The sequence below is a fragment of the Balaenoptera acutorostrata genome, chromosome 11 (genome assembly GCF_949987535.1).
Source record: "Balaenoptera acutorostrata chromosome 11, mBalAcu1.1, whole genome shotgun sequence".
In the NCBI taxonomy this organism is placed as follows: Eukaryota; Metazoa; Chordata; class Mammalia; order Artiodactyla; family Balaenopteridae; genus Balaenoptera; species Balaenoptera acutorostrata.
This window is the reverse complement of record NC_080074.1, coordinates 22,319,417-22,342,767: the sequence shown is the minus strand read 5'-3', so window position 1 is coordinate 22,342,767 and position 23,351 is coordinate 22,319,417. Positions and strand designations below refer to the sequence as shown.

At 38.0% G+C, this 23,351-nt stretch overlaps 1 protein-coding gene and 1 non-coding gene across 10 annotated transcripts in view; one reads left to right on the top strand and one right to left on the bottom strand.

Annotated features, from left to right (window-relative positions):
- ANKS1B (ankyrin repeat and sterile alpha motif domain containing 1B) overlaps nt 1–23,351 on the bottom strand; it is a 1,183,808-nt gene that overhangs the window by 963,677 nt on the left and 196,780 nt on the right. For all 9 annotated transcript variants that reach the window (XM_007165834.3, XM_028166489.2, XM_057556581.1 and 6 more), the window contains exon 4: nt 17,485–17,781. In XM_007165834.3, the coding sequence (XP_007165896.2) occupies nt 17,485–17,781 (297 nt within the window). The remainder of the gene's footprint in view (nt 1–17,484; nt 17,782–23,351) is intronic.
- On the top strand, nt 1,286–1,389 carry LOC114238391 (U6 spliceosomal RNA). The gene has a single exon (XR_003623778.1). It is a non-coding gene; the product is annotated as a U6 spliceosomal RNA (small nuclear RNA).

The following is a 23,351-nucleotide window of genomic DNA, read 5'->3' as shown; positions in this document are numbered from 1 at the left end:
ATTTAAAGAGATCTTTGTTATATTTTATCCAAAACCTCTAGATGTTTCAAAATGGCTTTTTGGGTTATGTATGCTAAGCGTGCCAAAATAGCAGACAGAAAGGGGATGTGAAGATGTCAGTTTGCCAGCACTGGTTCCCCCTTCCAAATTTAACACTCTAACCATAGCCCTTCTGAAACTTGCAAAAGAGAATGACCAGATAAAGGAAGACCAATTCTTTATTAAAGGAGAAAATAAATAGAACAAAGATATAAAGTGGGATTGTGATGATGATCAGTAGAGAAAATAGCTGAGGTAGCAGGGGAAATAAAAACTATTGAGAAACAAGACCCACTACCAAAAGAAGTAACAACCAGTTAGTAAAGATAAACTTGATAGAGAAAAAAGAAGAAAAGCCAATGAGAATGGCATTTAACACAGAAGTAACAACCCCTGATGCCCTGGCTGGTACCAATTACCCCTGTAGGCATCTCTTGGGATGAAAGGTAAGAACTTAAAAGATAGGAACATCCTAGCCTTTGTAAATGAATAAATGTCTAAACAACTTGAGAAGCAACAGATCCTTTGTACCCTACATTAGCTAGACTATATCTAGAGTACTGAGTTCAAGTGTGGATACTAAACTTTCACAGAAACATCAACAGATTGGAATATGTCCAGAGAAGAGCATCCCAAAACAAGAATCTAGAAAAACATCATATGAAGAATAGCTGAAAGTTATAAGTAGGTTTAGACTGGGGGTGGAAATGGCATAAGAGAAACAGGATGTGTCTTCAAAAAACTCAGAAATACCATTTCTCGGGGCTTCCCTGGTGGCGCAGTGGTTGAGAATCTGCCTGCTAATGCAGGGGACACGGGTTCGAGCCCTGGTCTGGGAAGATCCCACATGCCGTGGAGCGGCTGGGCCCGTGAGCCACAATTGCTGAGCCTGCGCGTCTGGAGCCTGTGCCCCGCGACGGGAGGGGCCGCGATAGAGAAAGGCCCGCGCACCGCAATGAAGAGCGGTCCCCGCACCGCGATGAAGAGTGGCCCCCGCTTGCCGCAACTGGAGAAAGCCCTCGCACGAACCGAAGACCCAACACAGCCAAAAATAAAAATAAATAAATAAAATAAATAAGAAAAATCCTTTAAAAAAAAAAAAAATACCATTTCTCCTATTCTAAAGAAGATCTCTCCCTCTCCTCCTATTTAACTAGGGACTTCTGGCCAATGTCTTTACCTTTCCTATCTTCTTTCACTTCTGTCTCAGAGGAAGCATCCATTCCCCTCATTAAAGCTAATCCTCGTGCTCGCTTTGGCAGCACATATACTAAAATTGGAACGATACAGAGATTAGCATGGTCCCTGTGCAAGGATGACACACAAATTAATGAAGTGTTCCATATTTTTATTGTATAGCATAGGGAACTCTACTTAATGCACTGTGGTAACCTAAATGGGAGGGAAGTCCAAAAGGGAGGGGATATCTGTATATGTATGGCTGATTCATTTTGTTGTGCAGTGGAAGCTAACACAACACTGTAAAGCAACCATACTCCAATAAAATTTTTTTTAAAAAAGCTAATCCAGGGGGTCTGGGCAAGATGGCGGAAGAGTAAGACGCAGAGATCACCTTCCTTCCCACAGATACATTAGAAATACATCTACACGTGGAACTGCTCCTACAGAACACCCACTGAACGTTGGCAGAAGACGTCAGACCTCCCAAAAGGCAAGAAACTCCCCACGTACTTGGGTAGGGCAAAAGAAAAAAGAAATAACAGAGACAAAAGAATAGGGACGGGACCTGCACCAGTGGGAGGGAGCTGTGAAGGAGGAAAGGTTTCCACACACTAGGAAGCCCCTTCGCGGGCGGAGACTGTGGGTGGCAGAGGGGGGAGCTTCGGAGCCATGGAGGAGAGCACAGCCACAGGGGTGCGGAGGGCAAAGCGAAGAGATTCCCACACAGAGGCTCGGCGCCGAGCAGCGCTCACCAGCCCGAGAGGCTTGTCTGCTCAACCGCCGGGGCAGGTGGGGGCTGGGAGCTGAGGCTCGGGCTTCGGTGGGATTGCAGGGAGAGGACTGGGGTTGGCTGCGTGAACACAGCCTGAAGGGGTTAGCGCACCACAGCTAGCCGGGAGGGAGTCCGGGAAAAAGTCTGCAGCTGCCGAAGAGGCAAGAGACTTTTTCTTGCCTCTTTGTTTTGCGGTGCGCAAGGAGAGGGGATTCAGAGCGCTGCCTAAACGAGCTCCAGAGACGGGCGTGAGCTGCGGTTATCAGCACGGACCCCAGGGACGGGCATGAGACGCTAAGGCTGCTGCTGCGGCCACCAAGAAGCCTGTGTGCGAGCACAGGTCACTATCCACACCGCCCCTCCCGGGAGCCTGTGCAGCCCGCCATGGCCAGGCTCCCGTGATCCGGGGACAACTTCCCCGGGAGAACACACGGCGCCTCAGGCTGCTGCAACGTCACGCCGGCCTCTGCCGCCGCAGGCTCGCCCCGCATCCGTACCCTTCCCTCTCGCCCGCCTGAGTGAGCCAGAGCCCCCGAAGCAGCTGCTCCTTTAACCCCATCCTGTGTGAGCGAAGAACAGATGCCCTCAGGCGACCTACACGCAGAGGTGGGTCCAAATCCAAAGCTGAACCCGGGAGCTGTGTGAACAAAGAAGAGAAAGGGAAATCTCTCCCAGCAGCCTCAGAAGCAGCGGATTAAATCTCCACATTCAACTTGATGTACCTGCATCTGTTGAATACCTGAATAGACAACGAATCATCCCAAATTCAGGAGTGGGACTTTGGGAGCAGGATATATTAATTTTTCCCCTTTTCCCTTTTTTGTGAGTGTATATGTGTATGCTTCTGGGTGAGATTTTTGTCTGTATAGCTTTGCTTTCACCATTTGTCCTAAGGTTCAGTCCGTCCATTTTTTTTGTTTCTTTGTTTCTTTTTTTACGTAAAAATTTTTTTTCTTAATAAATGTTTTCTTAATAATATTTTCCTTATTTTCTATTTTTAAAAATAAAAAATTTTTTTTCTTAATAAGTTTTTTCATATTTTTTACTTTAAAAAATTAAAAAAAATTTTTTCTTAATAAATTTTTTCTTAATAATTTTTTTCTTCTTTTTAATTATAAGACGTTAATAAAGTTATTTTAAAAAATTAAAAGACTTTTTTCTTAATAAATTTTTTCTTAATAATTTTTTTCTTATTTTTTATTATAATAGCTTTATTTTATTTTATTTTATCCTCTTTCTTCCTTTCTTTCTTTCTATTTTTTCTCCCTTTTATTCTGAGCTGGGTGGATGAAAGGCTCTTGGTGCTCCAGCCAGGCATCAGGGCTGTGCCTCTGAGGTGGGAGAGCCAAATTCAGGACACTGGTCCACAAGAGACCTCCCAGCTCCACGTAATACCAAATGGCAAAAATCTCTCAGAGATCTCCATCTCAACATCAAGACCCAGCTTCACTCAACGACCAGCAAGCTACAGTGGTGGACACCCTATGCCAAACAACGAGCAAGACAGGAGCACAGCCCCATCCATTAGCAGAGAGGCTGCCTAAAATCATAATAAGGCCACAGACACCCCAAAACACACCACCAGACATGGACAGGCCCACCAGAAAGACAAGATCCATCCTCATCCACCAGAAGACAGGCACTAGTCCCCTCCACCAGGAAGCCTACACAACCCACTGAACCAACCTTAGCCACTGGGGACAGACACCAAAAACCACAGGAACTACGAACCTGCAGCCTGTGAAAAGGAGACCCCAAACACAGTAAGATTACCAAAATGAGAAGACAGAAAAACACACAGCAGATGAAGGAGCAGGGTCAAAACACACCAGACCTAACAAATGAAGAGGAAATAGGCAGTCTACCTGAAAAAGAATTCAGAATGATAGTAAAGGTGATCCAAAATCTTGGAAATAGAATAGACAAAATGCAAGAAACATTTAACAAGGACGTAGAAGAGCTACAGAGGAACCAAGCAACGATGAAAAAACACAATAAATGAAATTAAAAATACTCTAGATGGGATCAATAGCAGAATAACTGAGGCAGAAGAACAGATAAGTGACCTGGAAGATAAAATAGTGGAAACAACTACTGCAGAGCAGAATAAAGAAAAAAGAATGAAAAGAACTGAGGACAGTCTCAGGGACCTCTGGGACAACATTAAATGCACCAACATTCGAATTATAGGGGTCCCAGAAGAAGAAGAGAAAAAGAAAGGGACTGAGAAAATATTTGAAGAGATTATAGTTGAAAACTTCCCTAATATGGGAAAGGGAATAGTTAATCAAGGCCTGGAAGCACAGAGAGTCCCATACAGGATAAATCCAAGGAGAAACACGCCAAGACACATATTAATCAAATGATCAAAAATTAAATATAAAGAAAACATATTAAAAGCAGCAAGGGAAAAACAACAAATAACACACAAGGGAATCCCCATAAGGTTAACAGCTGATCTTTCAGCAGAAACTCTGCAAGCCAGAAGGGAGTGGCAGGATATACTTAAAGTGATGAAGGAGAAAAACCTACAACCAAGATTAATCTACCCAGCAAGAATCTCATTCAGATTTGATGGAGAAATTAAAACCTTTACAGACGAGCAAAAGCTGAGAGAGTTCAGCACCACCAAACCAGCTTTACAACAAATGCTAAAGGAACTTCTCTGGGCAAGAAACACAAGAAAAGGAAAACACCTACAATAACAAACTCAAAACATCTAAGAAAATGGGAATAGGAACATACATATCGATAATTACCTTAAATGTAAATGGATTAAATGCTCCAACCAAAAGAAACAGACTGGCTGAATGGATACAAAAACAAGACCCATATATATGCTGTCTACAAGAGACCCACTTCAGACCTAGAGACACATACAGAAAAAAAGTGAGGGGATGGAAAAAGATATTCCATGCAAATGGAAATCAAAAGAAAGCTGGAGTAGCAATTCTCATATCAGACAAAATAGACTTTAAAATAAAGACTATTACAAGAGACAAAGAAGGACACTATATAATGATCAAGGGATCGATCCAAGAAAAGGTATAACAATTGTAAATATTTATGCACTCAACATAGGAGCACCTCAATACATAAGGCAAATACTAACAGCCATAAAAGGGGAAATTGACAGTAACACAATCATAGTATGGGACTTTAACACCCCACTTTCACCAATGGACAGATCATCCAAAATGAAAATAAATAAGGAAACACAAGCTTTAAATGATACATTAAACAAGATGGACTCAATTGATATTTATAGGACATTCCACCCAAAAACAACAGAATACACATTTTTCTCAAGTGCTCATGGAACATTCTCCAGGATAGATCATATCTTGGGTCACAAATCAAGCCTTGGTAAATTTAAGAAAATTGAAATCGTATCAAGTATCTTTTCCGACCACAACGCTATGAGACTAGATATCAATTACAGGAAAAGATCTGTAAAAAGTACAAACACATGGAGGCTACACAATACACTACTTAGTAACGAAGTGATCACTGAAGAAATCAAAGGGGAAATCAAAAAATACCTAGAAACAAATGACAATGGAGACACGACGACCCAAAACCTATGGGACACAGCAAAAGCAGTTCTAAGAGGGAAGTTTATAGCAATACAAGCCTACATCAAGAAACAGGAAACATCTCGAATAAATAACCTAACCTTGCACCTAAAGCAATTAGAGAAAGAAGAACAAAAAAACCCCAAAGCTAGCAGAAGGAAAGAAATCATAAAGATCAGATCAGAAATAAATGAAAAAGAAATGAAGGAGACAATAGCAAAGATCAATAAAACTAAAAGCTGGTTCTTTGAGAAGATACACAAAATTGATAAACCATTAGCCAGACTCATCAAGAAAAAAAGGGAGAAGACTCAAATCAATAGAATTAGAAATGAAAAAGGAGAAGTAACCACTGATACTGCAGAAATACAAACGATCATGAGAGATTACTACAAGCAACTCTATGCCAATAAAATGGACAACCTGGAAGAAATGGACAGATTCTTAGAAATGGACAACCTGCCGAGACTGAACCAGGAAGAAAGAGAAAATATGAACAGACCAATCACAAGCACTGAAATTGAAACTGTGATTAAAAATCTTCCAACAAACAAAAGTCCAGGACCAGATGGCTTCACAGGCGAATTCTATCAAACATTTAGAGAAGAGCTAACACCTATCCTTCTCAAACTCTTCCAGAATATTGCAAAGGGAAGAACACTCCCCAACTCATTCTACGAGGCCACCATCACCCTGATACCAAGACCAGACAAAGATGTCACAAAGAAAGAAAACTACAGGCCAATATCACTGAGGAACATAGATGCAAAAATCCTCAACAAAATACTAGCAAACAGAATCCAACAGCACATTAAAAGGATCATACACCATGATCAAGTGGGGTTTATTCCAGGAATGCAAGGATTCTTCAATATATGTAAATCAATCAACGTGATACATCATATTAACAAATTGAAGGAGAAAAACCATATGATCACATCTCAATAGATGCAGAGAAAGCTTTCGACAAAACTCAACACCCATTTATGATAAAAGCCTTGCAGAAAGTAGGCAAAGAGGGAACTTTCCTCAACATAATAAAGGCCATATATGACAAACCCACAGCCAACATTGTCCTCAATGGTGAAAAACTGAAACCATTTCCACTAAGATCAGGAAGAAGACAAGGTTGCCCACTCTCACCACTATTATTCAACATCGTTTTGGAAGTGTTAGCCACAGCAATCAGAGAAGAAAAAGAAATAAAAGGAATCCAAATCGGAAAAGAAGAAGTAAAGCTGTCACTGTTTGCAGATGACCTGATAATATACATAGAGAATCCTAAAGATGCTACCAGAAAACTACTAGAGCTAATCAATGAATTTGGTAAAGTAGCAGGATACAAAATTAATGCACAGAAATCTCTTGCATTCCTATACACTAATGATGAAAAACCTGAAAGTGAAATTAAGAAAACACTCCCATTTACCATTGCAAGAAAAAGAATAAAATATCTAGGAATAAACCTACCTAAGGAGACAAAAGACCTGTATGCAGAAAATTATAAGACACTGATGAAAGAAATTAAAGACGATACAAATAGATGGAGAGATATACCATGTTCTTGGATTGGAAGAATCAACATTGTGAAAATGACTCTACTACACAAAGCAATCTACAGATTCAATGCAATCCCTATCAAACTACCACTGGCATTTTTCACAGAACTAGAACAAAAAATTTCACAATTTGTATGGAAATACAAAAGACCCCGAATAGCCAAAGCAATCTTGAGAACGAAAAATGGAGCTGGAGGAATCAGGCTCCCTGACTTCAGACTATATTACAAAAGCTACAGTAATCAAGACAGTTTGGTACTGGCACAAAAACAGAAACATAGATCAATGGAACAGGATAGAAAGCCCAGAGATAAACCCACGCACATATGGTCACCTTATCTTTGATAAAGGAGGCAAGCATATACAGTGGAGAAAAGACAGCCTCTTCAATAAGTGGTGCTGGGATAACTGGACAGGTACATGTAAAAGTATGAAATTAGAACATTCCCTGACACCATACACAAAAATAAACTCAAAATGGATTAAAGACCTAAGTGTAAGGCCAGACACTATCAAACTCTTAGAGGAAAACATAGGCAGAACACTCTATGACATAAATCACAGCAAGATACTTTTTGACCCACCTCCCAGAGAAATGGAAATAAAAACAAAAATAAACAAATGGGACCTAATGAAACTTAAAAGCTTTTGCATAGCAAAGGAAACCATAAACAAGACCAAAAGACAACCCTCAGAATGGGAGAAAATATTTGCAAATGAAGCAACTGACAAAGGATTAATCTCCAAGATTTACAAGCAGCTCATGCAGCTCAAAATCAAAAAAACAAACAACCCAATCCAAAAATGGGCAGAAGACTTAAATAGACATTTCTCCAAAGAAGATATACAGATTGCCAAGAAGCACATGAAAGAATGCTCAACATCATTAATCATTAGAGAAATGCAAATCAAAACTACCATGAGATATCATCTCACACTGGTCAGAATGGCCATCATCAAAAAATCTAGAATCAATAAATGCTGGAGAGGGTGTGGAGAAAAGGGAACCCTCTTGCACTGTTGGTGGGAATGTAAATTGATACAGCCACTATGGAGAACAGTATGGAGGTTCCTTAAAAAACTACAAATAGAACTACCATACGACCCAGCAATCCCACTACTGGGCATATACCCTGAGAAAACCATAATTCAAAAAGAGTCATGTACCAAAATGTTCATTGCAGCTCTATTTACAATAGCCAGAACATGGAAGCAACCTAAGTGTCCATCATCATATGAATGGATAAAGAAGATGTGGCACATATATACAATGGAATATTACTCAGCCATAAAAAGAAATGAAATGGAGGTATTTGTAGTGAGGTGGATGGAGTTAGAGTCTGTCATACAGAGTGAAGTAAGTCAGAAAGAGAAAAACAAATACAGTATGCTAACACATATATATGGAATCTAAGGAAGAAAAAAAAAAAAGGTCATGAAGAACCTAAGGGTAAGACGGGAATAAAGACACAGACCTACTAGAGAATGGACTTGAGGATATGGGGAGTGGGACGTGTAAGCTGTGACAACGTGAGAGAGTAGCATGGACATATATACACTACCAAACGTAAAATAGATAGCTAGTGGGAAGCAGCCGTATAGCACAGGGAGATCAGCTCGGTGCTTTGTGACTGCCTGGAGGCGTGGGATGGGGAGGAGGGGAGGAGGGGAGACGCAGGAGGGAGGAGATATGGGGATATATGTATATGTATGACTGATTCACTTTGTTATGAAGCAGAAACTGGCGCACCATTGTAAAGCAATTATACTCCAATAAAGATGTTTTTTAAAAAATCCATTGTCATGCTAAAAATAATGTTATCAATGGATTTTTCAATTAAATATATTTTGTTCAATGCAAAAAAAAAAAAAGCTAATCCTCCACTTGTACTCTTTTTTCTATCATTTTCTGCTTCTTGAATTTTTTTTAAAATTATTTAATTATTTATTTATTTATTTATTTATTTATGGCTGTGTTGGGTGTTCGTTTCTGTGTGAGGGCTTTCTCTAGTTGTGGCAAGCGGGGGCCACTCTTCATCGCGGTGCGCGGGTCTCTCACCATCGCGGCCTCTCTTGTTGCAGAGCACAGGCTCCAGACACGCAGGCTCAGTAATTGTGGCTCACGGGTCTAGCTGCTCTGTGGCATGTGGGATCTTCCCAGACCAGGGCTTGAACCCGTGTCCCCTGCATTGGCAGGCAGATTCTCAACCACTGAGCCACCAGGGAAGCCCTGCTTCTTGAATTTTGCTCATGAAGTATCTTCACCATTTTCTTGCATCTTCAATTTCAGTCTCTTCATTGGATCCTTCCACTCTCCATAAAAATACACACCTTTTCACTATCTACCAAAACAAACAACCATAGAAACTTTCTGTGAACCTGCTATGATTTCAAGCTTCTATCCCATATCTCACTTTTTCTTACTCCACACTTTATTAAATAGCATCTTCCCTTTTGAAGGCAAAATTTTTCTCTATTCTGTTACTGCTATATCCTCTGGCACATAGTAGGCAATGCCTGGCACAGAGCAGGTACTCCATAAATACATGGTGAATGGATGAATTGATTATTATAATTGTACTGGCTTGGCATTCCTCTTGTAACTAACTGCTTCTTTACAGACTTCTTTTCCAGAAACTACCTGAATAGTCTTTATTCAGCTTCTTCTCTCTCACTATAGTCTCTTTCTTGTAAACCCATCTGTTTCCATGGCTTCATCTCTCACTTCTCTGAGCTAGCACCATTTAAGTGGCACATCCTAAGAGAGACTTCCCCAACCCTTCATTCTCAAACATAAGAACCTGCTTTTTTCCTTTATACCACTTACTGCAATTTGTAATTTTTGTTTGTTTATATGTTTATTTTCTGTTTTCGCACCCAGGCTCTCAACTCCATAAGAGTAGGGAACTAATTTTCTTGTTGATGTAGCATGTGCCTGGTATCCTCCTCAGAAGGCTGGAGGGGATATGGTGTCCTGAAAGGGAAACTAGGAGGAAGGAAACGGAGTTGCTACGGTGGTAAGTGAGACAGATCAGGGAAGGCCTCCCTATTAAGGTGACATTTGAGCAGATACCTGAAGAAAGTAGAGGAGGAAGTCATGCAGGTTAGTAAGGCAAAGGCCTTATGGTAGGAGCACACACAGTGTGTTCCAGCAAGAGCAACAAGGCCACTGTGGCTGAAACTATATGAAAATGGCAAAGAGTAGCAGGAGGTAGCTTCAGGGAGAGTGGGACTAGGTCAGATAAGACACTGTCAGCCACTGTAAGGAGTGTGGCTTTTGTTCCGAGTGAGCTGGAATACCAGTGAAGGTTTTTGAGCAGAAGAGTGATATAACCTGATTTAGTTTAATGGGATCACTTAAGGCTGCTTTGTTGAAAATAGACTGAAGGAGTCTGTTACGGACTGAATGCTTGTGTCCCCCCCAAATTCATATGTTGAAGCCCTAAACCCCAATTTGACCATATTTGGTGATAGGGACTTTACAGAAGTAATTAAGGTTAAATGAGGTTGTAAGGGCGGGAACCCAATTCTATGGGATTGGTGTCCTTATCAGAGGAGGCGGAAACATCAGAGAGCTCTCTCCTTCTCTCTCCATTTGTGCACAGAAGAAAGGGAGTTTGAGGACACAGGAGAAGGCAGCCATCTACAAGCTCTCACCAAGAACCAAATTGGCCAGAACCTTGATCTTGGACTTTCTAGCCTCCAGACTGTGATAAAACAAATGTGTATTGTTTAAGCCACCCAGTCTATGGTATTTTGTTATAGTAGCCCAAGCAGACTAATACAGAAGCAAAGGAAGAAGCAGGGAAACCAGTTAGGAGGCAAGAGATAATCAAGACTTGGGCTCTGGTGGTAGTAGTGAAGGGAATGAAAAGTACTGAAATTCTGGATATACTTTGAGCACAAAGCCAATAAAATCTGATGAAGAACTAAATTAAAATGTGAAGAAACCCTAAAGTTTTGGGGCCAAACAACTAGAAGGACAGCGCTACCATTTGCTGAAATGGGAAATATTAGAAGATGGACAAATCTGGGGAGAAGGGGTTATGGAGGCTAAATACTCAGTTTTTGAAACGCTGAGTTTGGATGCCCATTAGCATCAATAGACATGTCCAGCAGACACCTAATTTAGAGTTTAGGGTAAGGTCCAGGATGAATAAATAAAATTTTTATTGTTAAATACAGATGTCATTTGAAGCCGAGAGACTGGATGAGGCCAACTAGGAAGTAAGTAAAGATAGAGAAGAAAAGAGGTCTAAGTACTAAGACCTGGGAGACTCAGATGCTTAGAGATCAGGAAGATGAGAATGGTTAACCACAGAATAGGGACGTCACAGATTACATTATTAGTCCCTCCTATTGCATGCCCTCTGCCATACAACACTGCAGGTTTTTGCACTTATGTGGGTGGAGTATATATCCCTACCCATTGATTTGGAGCTTGGTTTGTGACTTGCTTTAGCCAATGGATGATAGCTAACATGATGCAAGCAGAGGCCCAAAGTGTGCTTGCTTGGTTGGGCTTAGGCCATGTCCTGGCTAGTCCCAGGAGGAAGATAATAAACACACGGAGCAGAGCTGCCAGACTAACTTACAACATAAAACAAAGCTGCCCCAGCTGACCTGTAACTTAAGAATGAAAAAAAATGCTACTGCTTATGAATGTCTGAGATTTCTGTGCTTATCCTACAGCAGTATTGTGGCAATAGCTAAGAGAGAGCAACAGAGTTACAGAGTTCCAATGTAAAGGTTCATTGGGAAGGAATGAAAATAAAGGCTGGCTCAGGAAAAAGGAGTATGAATCTACAAAAGAGGACAGAAAACAGAAAGACTTAATTCTTAGGCAACTAGTGATAACAGGTTCATGAGGCCTTGCAGATTTATCTAGCTGCAACACTGAATGGCAGGCAATCAAAATCTTAGGCTCAACCTAAAATAATACTGAGAAGGAACAGCCAGTGAACTACATGAGAACCAAGAGAGAGCGGTATCTCAGATGTCAAAAGAAAAAAGAGTTTCAAAGAGGAGGGAGAAATCAACTTTGTCAATGCTGATGATAAATCAAGTAAGATGAGGACTAAGAACTGGCTATGGATCTAACAATATGGCAGTCATTAGTTACCTTCACCAAACGAAAAAACAAAGAATTTTAATAGAGTAATAGAGTTGGAATGGTTTCAAGAGAGACGAAGGAAAGAATTTGATATGAGTAAAAACAAGTCTTTCTAAATATGTTGCCTTTTTTTTTTTAGTCCTGTGGGTATTACTTCCTCTAGAATATGTTCTTTAATTTCACCTGTAGTCAGCAAGGTAGATCTTTGCAGGGGACTCTTTTAGAAACGTGACAAGAATGACCAGGTGTGGGATTACCACTACATTCACCAGAATGGTCAGTTACCCATTCTCTAGCTACTGCTAACAAAAATTGCTTGTAAGTCATTTTATTCTGTGCATTAAGTCTACAATAAATTTCATTTTATTTAAAAATAAATAAATAAATATGTTGCCATAAAGAGGATCAGAGAAAGAAGAAGACAGCTAGAGGAAAATTCAGGTTCAAAGGAGAGGGTTTTTTAAAGATGGGAAATATTGCAACATCTTTGTGTCCTTCGGGAAATAATGCAGTTAAGAGGGGGAAAACACTGTATTAAAGAGGGAATATTTGCCAGAGCAATGTATCCCAAGTCGACAAGGGGGGATAGGAGTCAATGCACAAGTAGAGAAGTTAGCCTCAGATATAAACCTAGAAAGTTAATTTAAAGCAAGGAAGGAAAGCAAATATACACATATTGACAACTGTGGAGGTGAGAATATGTGATTGTTTCTGTTATCTCAGTGAAATAAAAGCAAAGTCATAATCACAGAGGGATGACAATGAAGGAAGTGTTGAAGTTTTCAGAAAAGAAGAGAAATTTTAAAATAATCATCTCAGGAAGTAGAAGAGTAAGTGCAATCTTCTCGTTTTGGGCTTCCCTGGTGGCTCGGTGGTTAAGAATCCGCCTACCAATGCAGGGGACAAGGGTTCGAGCCCTGGGCTCGAAGATCCCACATGCCGCGGAGCAACTAAGCCCATGCGCCACAACTACTGAACCTGCACTCTAGAGCCCACATGCCACAATTACTGAAGCCCGCATGCCACAATTACTGAAGCCCGCATGCCACAACTACTGAAGCCCACGTGCCACAACTACTGAAGCCCGCGCACCTAGAGCCCATGCTCCGCAACAAGAGAAGCCACCACAATGAGAAGTCTGTGCACTGCAATGAAGACCCAATGCAGCCAAAAATAAATAAATAAATAAAAATTAAAAAAAAAAAAGAGTAAATGGATTATTAAAATGTAATCTATCCATTTAGGCACATATTTCTCCTCCCACTGTAAGCACTTTGAGAGCAAAAACTGTACCTTACTCAGCTTTGCACCTTAACAGCTCCTAGCATGCTAACTTGTACTCTTTATTCTTAATTTTCTGTAATTTTACCTTCCTTTCCTTTTACATTCATATAAAACCCAATTTCTTAATATTATGCTAGTGCTTTAACTCTTTGAGTTTTAATAAGAGAAACACACAGTTAAAGCACTAGCATAATATGACACTATCACCACCTAGTTACCCAAAATCAGGTTTGAAATCCATAGAAATAATTGCTAATTTCAAAAGAATCTTGCCAATTAAACCCTACTTTCTTAATATCTTAATATGATTGATTCTCTTTACTAAGAAATTTTTAATGCTAAAGGATTTATAAGTAAATATATACTATGAAATTCAACCAAATAGGAATTAAATTATTTTGCTCACTAGTTCAAATAGGTGTTATAATTCAAAATTGCTCAGAAAGAAATGAAGCAGAAAACAAAACTTCTACAAAAAGTACACACATAAATGCTGCATTTAAAAATATTTGTAATTAAAAGAAAAGATCCTCCAAAGCCATCTCTAAATTTTGAAGAATTATTCATAATAACTTGAATGTAATTGAAGTCTAAAAATGTATTACTGTGATTTACCAAATAGGATTACTTTTAATACTGTTAACTCCCAACTAGTTAACAAATTAATGAATATTAAAGCCACTGAAACAGTTTAAGGTTACTAACTGGTATTGTTCACTCTCAGCCAGTGAGAATATCAACAAATCTCTACTTCAAACTTAATATTAAAAAATGTTATAGTGAATCTGATGGTAAAACTAGGTTAATTTGACAGTTAATTTGAATAACATAAAAAAATTAAATAATCACAAAAAAAGCATAATGAGATGCCAAAAAGTGTTTTATATGAACAAAGCAATAATAATAAAAACAAAAAATCAACTAAGGCTAACTATATCTAATGGAAGAGTCAAGTCATTGAGATGTATTGTAGAAATATGTTGGGGCTTCCCTGGTGGCGCAGTGGTTGAGAGTCTGCCTGCCAATGCAGGGGACACAGGTTCGAGCCCTGGTCTGGGAAGATCCCACATGCCGTGGAGCAACTGGGCCCGTGAGCCACAGCTGCTGAGCCTGCGCGTCTGGAGCCTGTGCTCCGCAACAAGAGAGGTCACGATAGTGAGAGGCCCGCGCACCGCGATGAAGAGTGGCCCCCGCTTGCCGCAACTAGAGAAAGCCCTTGCACAGAAACGAAGACCCAACACAGCCAAAAATAAATAAATAAATAAACGGGGAGGAAAAAAAAAAGAAATAAGGTCGAGAAAGTTACTTTAAAAAAAAAAAAAAAAAGAAATATGTTGTCAGCTCTACTTCCTGGAACCTTCAAGATTAAATTATAGAGTGAGCATCAGTGAAAGAGGTATAGCAACCAAAATGTTGCCCATCCTGCTCGGGTACCTGCCCTGATGCTTCTGATTAAGTGTTCACGTATTCTGAACATACTGTGTCCCTTTCATCTGATTTGTGAGTAACAAAACCAAATTCTATCAGGGGCCAAGCAGAAAAATCTAAAGGAATGAATCATAGAGAGAGGCTGACATCTTAGAAGGTATATACCCCATCGGGAAGTATTTAAAATTCAACATTTTAAAACACTGTTTTAGCCAAATAATGCATATCTGCAAGCTAAATTACACCTAAAATTCAAAGTCCTTTTAGACTTTCAAGGTCTTCTTCAAACATCACTCTTCAATGTCTTCCCAAGTTCTCCCTCTTTAAATCTATGTTTTTCTCACCTATATCTTCATAGCACTTCGTCCTAGCATTTATTTTAATATGTCATGTAACAGGAGTTATTCTTGCAAGTTTTTGTGTTCTCCACCAAATTTTGGGCACAGATCTTTTTTATCTTTAATTCTCCAAAAGCACAAAATCAGTGTTTTGCATAAAAAATATAAATTTATAAAATTGAATCTGAACTCTTACTTTCCTAGTCATGGGACATAAAGTAAATTATTGATCTCAAATAGCCACAGTTAAAGTCCTTGGTTATAAGGCAATCTGTGCAATGAAGTTTAGAAATATTCCAGAAGTGTTAATGAAAGCAATAAATCTAGATTAGAGAAATTCAACATTTAGACAATAAACATCTAGCTTATCATTCAACATACTTTAAAAAAGTAACTTTGTTAGTCACCTATAATAAATAATAAACATGTATCTATCTCATTTCAATACCCCTTTGCAAGCAAAGTTGTTTTTTTCTTAAATATGAGGGCTAAAAAAAAATTCTTCTGCTTATTTTCAAGGCTGCCAAAGTAGAATAAGCAATTTAGAAAAGATATTACAAATATCTAAACAACTAAATAACACAGGCAAAGGTCTAAGGAAAATTCTGATTCAGGGAGTCAGCCTGAAACCTAGGATTAGAAGGCCTAGGATTTTTAAAACTTAAAAAAACAAAAACAACAAACAAAAAACCTGAGAGACACCGTATTCAACCTCAACAACTCCTAGGAAAATAACCTCACAGTTGAGCACTAATTCCACCTTGAATGTGTAGATTAGTTTACAAAACTGTCTGCATTTATTGCCTCTGGGTATTCACAGCCCTTTCATAATTCACACCCTCTTCTAATTGAAAGGTAGAGTCTGTTTTCCTACCCCTTGAATTTGGGCTGCCTTTGTGACGTATTGCCCAATCAAACATGGCAAAAGACACAATATGTTTGTTCCAAAGCTAGACCTCAAGAGGCCTTGTAAAATCCTGTTTCTCTCTCTCTCTCTCAACCATGTGAACAAGCCCAAGGTGGCCTGCTTGATTATGAAAGACACACAGCAGTCTCACCCATTACGGCAGGTAACAGCCAGTCACTCCCTGAACCACAGACACTTAATTGATTTACAACTGACCCAAGACACGTGAGAGAGCCCAGTCAGGACAGAAGAACTGCCCATATAAGCTAAGACTAAACCATAACCTCAGAATTATAAACTAAATAAATGGTTATTGTGTTAAGCTGCTAAATTTTGGTACAGTTTATTATGCAGCAATAGCTTATCAATACATAGGGGAGAAAAGTCATAATCTGACGGGAACCAAAAGGATCTCTGGAAGGTAAGTATGTTGTCAGTGACTTGGGGGCTAAAAAAAAAAAAACAGTCATAAAAGGAGAAAATGGTAAAAAAAAAAAAAAAAAAAAGAAAAGCTAACCTTGGAATTAGGGCTAACGAGACAGATAACAAAAGCAAGTTGCTTTTCCTTGTGGAGAAACAAAACCTATCCAAACATTATCTGTCCTTCAAAGCTCAACTCAAATCACACCTCCCAATAAATTTTTTTCTTATTGCCCTTAAACATAGTGATCCTTCCTTTATTAGCCATGTATAGAGGTACATGATTGTGGAAAGAGGCCTGGACTTTAATCAGTAAGTCTAAATTCACATTCTGGGTTTACGAGCTATGTATCCTTAGGCAAGTTTCCTAGTCTTTGAATCTGATTCCTCATCTCTGTACTGGAATTTAATAGCTCTCAATCCCACAGGATAGCTGTGAGATTTGTATTCTAAATGTGTCAACATATTAAACACAAAGTACAACTCAAAAATGTTAAAGTGAATTTTGTTCCTTTCATTCATTCATTCAACTTCGACTGGACTGAATTCCTGGTGTGTCAGGCTGTGTGCTAGATACTGGGAGAAAGGAAACAATTACTAAGGAGACCACACACAACTGCCATCTAGTAATAATTTTTCATGTGTATAGCCCTCAAGGTAGAATGAGGTTAGAGATTATGCCTTATATTTCTTTATATTTTCCAGCGGTGTGGTGGGGTACTTTGAATTTAGTAGTTACAAAGATACATGTAGACCATTTGACCAATTAAAAAGTGGTAAGATTTCTTCCTGTAAGTTTTAACATCTGTATCTCAAAGCAAAACAAGAGCACCATTGCTTTTGAAGCATAGCTAAAAGAAGACTCACTTGACAGCTCACATCCATTCCTGCTTCCAGCAGCACCTGAACAACTGCTTTGTGACCATTGCGTGCAGCAAGGTGTAGTGGTGTGTGCTTTCGAGTGTTGCAGCTCATTAAGTTAGGGTGTGCACTGATGATCATTTTGACCACTCTAAGCCGTCCATAGAGGGCTGCCAGGTCCAGAGGAGTTTCCAGCTTGCTGTTCCTGATGGTAGGATCGGTGAGCTCTTCCAGGAGAACAGCAACTACTTCTGAGTGTCCATACTGAGCTGCACAGTGTAAGGCAGTTTCATTTTCATTGTTCTGTTAAGACAAAGACATAAAGTGCAAGTTTTCAGAAATTCAATCCTTTATCAAAACCTATATACAGTCATTTAAAACCTGAGATGCTTTGAAAATGTAAGTTTAAGATTTATGTTTTAATAAGTATGCCTAATAGAATTTTATATTTGATACTAGTACCTATCATTTATTACACCAAAAATATCACATTTTATTTTTATTACTTCAAATGAAAAAAATCAAACTTTTCCCTACACTATATATTCCAACTTCCAAGAGTGATAAATGATTTAGCCATGTTAGTCAGTAGCCCTGCTGGGCCCAGACGGTCAGTGTTATCTGCACTGTGCATCGTGCCTCCATGACATTTGTTAATGAGAGAGATTAATAAGAATTATAATAACTTTTAACAGACTGGCTTTCCAAAAGATAGCTGAGATAGTACATTCTTTGATAATGAAAGGTTTACAGGAAGGCTTCCCAAGTTAAGTTTCATTTTATCTTTCGTTTAAGTATAAATCAGTGCTTCTTTTGCAAAGAGAACAAAGACATACTGGCCCTAAGATTAAACCATATCTTTTTGAAATATAATCATGGATTGAGAAGCAGACCATACCCATACCATACAAGTTATAAGGAGTATCACAGTATTACACGTGTAGCTTATAAGTGTTTCAGTTGAAAATCAATGAGATTTTCCCAGGAATTTAGCAGAATAAAAAATGTTACAATGGAGAAAACTGAACCCAGTTGCAAGGGAGATGTACCTTTCAGATTCTTTGGGCAGATGGTGTAGGTATATGCAGTATGACTATGTCAGGAGGCAGAAGGGTCAATCAGGAGAAATGTGAACAAGAAATTTTAGTAACAAAAATGCAATGTCCTAAATGAGGGTTCTAGAGAGCAAGGGAGGATGTCATCATCAGAGTCATCGTCATAGCTATCGCTATGTGCCAGGCACAGTTTCATGTTTACTCATCTAATCCTCACTAGGAGATAAATATTATTATCATTATCCCCATTTTACAGATGAGGAAACTGAGGTAGTAAGTAGTTGAATAACTGCCCTTCAATTATACAGCCATTTAGTATTGGGGCCAGAATTTGAACCTAAATAGCTTAGACCCAAAGTTGGTACTTTTAATACCATCTTCCACAATAGAAACTATTACTACTACCATTTGCTGAGTGTCTAAAAACTTTACATACATTGTCTCCTTTAACTCTTACAAATGATCCTACAAGATTGGTATTAACATCTCCACTTCATGGATGAGGAGACTAAAATACAAAAAAGTTAAATTACATGCCCAAGCAGATTCAGGATCTTTTGGAACCTGTATCCATCAGAATCAAAAACCCATTTATGCTCTTTCCACTGTACCACACTGCCTGCCATGTGTTTCTTTACTGCCAAAGAAGAAAAACATGGAACTAGTGATCTGAAAGCAGAATTTCTATAGATTTTGCCCAAAAGAACACCAACTGAGTTGAAATAGGAAGTAGCTGCTTAGATAGCTGCTCTAAGGGTACAAACCCAAACAAATCTTATTGTTCCAGAAAGCAACTCAGCCTTGCTCTGGATGATAAAACAATGCAGATAAGTAAGTTGAGAGCAGAGAGAAGACTTGAAAACTTAAAAAGAGGAGTGATGGGGGAAAAAAGCACAGAAAAGTCTTCTTACTACTTTACTTTCCAAAACAAGTATCAGAAGAGGGCATTTGAAGGCCAAACGCAAAGGAAAAGCTACTCCTTGAAGACAGTCAACAAAAAGTTAAGATATGACAGATGGGAAATCCAGCTGGAGGTATTGTTTTTTCCAGCATTTTGGGGGAGCCATTCCTGTTCTTAGTTTAAACGTGTTATCATAGTCTATTTCCTCACAGACTGACAACATAGAGGCTTGCACTCCCTGATTTTATTATCTGGCCAAGTTTTATAAACCTGATTTAAAAATCAATCTTATTACCTTTAACCATGAAAATATGTTATAGAAATATGTCTCCTGACCAAACCAGATTTCCCGTTGGTTGAAAAGAGATTCAATCTCATTTTTTAAGATATAGTACCTCTTTGAGGAAAAGAAAAGTAAATTATGAAACAATACCTCAAAGACCTCTCTACCTTTGCAAAGGCCTTAGCCTAGGAAATTATAAGTGCAAAATAGAAAGTTTTCTATTAACTCCAGTTATCACTGTTCAGATCTCAAGAAAAAGTTATTTCAATCATTCAAGACTTACTCAGGAGAAAACGTTCATAGAGTTTATCCATAATATCGAACACACACTTGGCTTGTCACGTCAGTGAAGACCACAACTGTGCTACCTTTACAAAAGGCATGGTTGTATACTCATGTCCATACTCACTAGTGGTCTAAAAAAATCCAATTTGAAATAAATAGGCTGTGATAAAGCACTAATTAATAATTGCTAGTATGCCTACATTAAACATTCTTAAACTGATTTGAATTCCTTCTTTTTTTACCAGATGAGTGTTCTCTGAAAAATTAGGACACTTCCAGACAATGGGTGGCAGTATGAAACTGGCTAACAAAAGCTATTTACCAAAGATCTTACTTCAAAGTCAAACTAATGGAAACTATCTAACACTAGTTGGATTTGAGTTTTGGTGAATGGCAAGGGAATATACTTATAAGGCTCCTCTCGTTTTTGCTCTAATGTTAAAATAAAGAAGAAAAGAGGAAGAGAAGGTGGAAGAAAAGGAAAGAGGAAGGAAAGGCAGGAGGGAAACGAATATACAGAGAAATATAAATTGAAAACATACATAACATCACAAGAAAGGAAATAAACCTGTTGACAAAAGACAGGAAGGATGTGGCAATTATAAAAACCAAAATCAGGGCAGAGTCCACTTTATTTTCAAAATTATGTCACCCTAAGTTGACCACTAATTCTAAGGCAGTATAAAATGGTGATTCAGGTTGAAGTGCTAACACGTACTTATTAGCAACAATAAATCACTCTATCTCTCTTATCTTACTGTAAAATTAGAATATTACCTTCCCTATAACCTTAGAATACAGCTTATAAATCAAAGGAGATAACATATAGGAAAATGCCTTATAAGCTTTAAACATTAAAACATAAGGTAGAATTACTTTTAAAGAAAGTTGTATTAGAAACCAAAGACAGCATTCAGAAATCAGAATGAAACCCTGATAATTATGCATAATTTTAACATTATAACATAGTGTATTACTGGTTAAAAGCTTGGGCTTTGGATCAGAAAAACCTGAATTCAAATACTGGCTGCATTTCTTAGAAGCTGTGATATCATGGGCAAGTTACTTAATCTCTCTAAGGTACTTTCCCCATATATAAGGTAGGAACAGTAATTAATACCTACCTCATCAGGCTGTGGTAGAGCTTAGAAAGATAATGTAGATGAAGTACTCTGCACAATGCCTGGCATATAGTAAACACTCCATAAGTGATACGATTTACCACTTAGGATACCAATGTGCTATTGTGGAGGGCTCTGGAATTACAGAGATCTGAATACAAGTCTCAGTTTAAGTCACTCAGTAATGTGTGAACTTAGAAGGGTTACTTAGCTTTACTGAGCCTGATTTCCCATCTATAAAATGTAAGTGATAAAAACTCACTTCAGAGGATTGTGAGAACTAATTAAATAACATATCACAGGTAAAAGTGCTTAGCACAGTGCCTGGTTATCATGGGTCTCAATAAATGTTCATTTTCATTCCTGCCCTCTATTGCTTAAATACATAAAGGCTTATAATTAATTAGCATATTTCTGTACCATTCATGGGGAAAAAAGAAATAAAGCTAAAATCAAAATTTACCTGTAAAAACAAAATTCCTACATCAGAAACTTTTAGAAGAAATGACATTGAATGAGAGAACTATATCAGCACTAAAAGCGTATATACATAATAACAAACAAAAAAAATACTGAAAGCATGGTATTAAAAACCTCAAGAAATTTCAACTTGTTTCCAATAGAAACCACAACCTAAAGCAAGAGAAGTGAAAAAGGAATTCTGAAGTCCAATCACCTCAAAAAAACCTTTTTTATATTTAAATTGATTTATTCAACATCACAAAAAATGTTTCTCTTTAAAACACACCATTACAGTTATATGCCATTTAAAATATTCAGCTTTCAAATGTGAATAAATTCTAGGGTTTTTCTTTCTTATTTTCATGTCATTTTAAAAATATTGTTTGAAGAAACTAACATTCCCTTGCTTAACCTTGGTTTGTTTTTCCATCTTATTATTTCAGGTTTGCTTTGGGGCATTCAGACAGTTTTAAGAATAACCACCAGATGGCTCATTCCACAAATGATCTTTTAACTTGGTTGTCTGAGGAACAGACAGCATTCTCATAAATTTCCTTTTAGCATGATATGCCAATAAAGATAGCCATATCTGTCATTTTTTATAGATTTGAATTAATGAGTGTATTCTCATAAAAAATATTCTGTATTTTGTAACCTGTAAACAGACATTTTATTGTGATAAATATTAATGACAGTGTTCCAATTAATAAAACATTTTTCTTGATTAGTTCTTTATACAACTGCGTTTTGATGTAAGAAAAAAATATACATTTTTCTTCCCTTTGCTGTTCACAGCTGGCAAGTGTTACTTTTTATTCTTTAATCTGAATTTCAGTCAAAGGTCTGCAAAGTCTGTACCCATTTGAACAATATGCTAATTGTACTTCATTAGATGTGCTTACCCTGGAGTAACCTACTTCCATTGATATTGGATAACTGCCAACCTGCAGCTTAATGCCATATTTGTAATTCAATTGTTGGACTACATGCTGGTTTTCAAATATAGTTTTACAAAATGGGAACAGTAGGGGGCATGCAGAGCTCAAGATGTTTGTTATCATACTGTACTAGAGGACTGTATTTTACTTTCTGGAATCTGTGTTCTTATTTATTTAGAATACCGAGAATGGCATTACTTTTTAAATATATGCATTATATGTAACATGGATACTATGTACTTGCAAATATTTTGACTTTATCTATCAGTATCGTCCTGCTGCTGTGTTTTACTCAACTTACTCTGTGTGTGTGTGTGTGTGTGTGTGTGTGTGTGTGTGTGTGTGTGTATATGTATGTGTAGATATAGATATATAGATATAATCTCTACATATACAGGAAATTTTTAATTTAATATGTGACTAGCAACTGTATACATTGTATTTTGCATTTTAATTCACAAAATTGTACTTAGTGTGAAAGTGCTATGTAAATGGTAAAGCATTATGCAAATGATAGTTGTCACCATTTTAGCATTTAAAATTTTATTAAGAAAAACTAATTCACATTACAAATGTGAATTCTGTTCTATCTTTAAATATTCAATAAATATAAAACGGATGCTTACGTAAAGCAGGCAAAAATACTACAACTACTTCCTTTATGTGGGATTTTCTTGTTAACAAATACCTTTACAAATGTCCAACTTAGTGCCAATGTACCATATACAAATGCCAAAGAAGTTTTCAACTTTCTCCTTTAGGAAATTCATCAGTAGAAAGGTCTTTGGCAGGGTAAAGATAGAAATAATCGATTTTTCAATGTGTCTT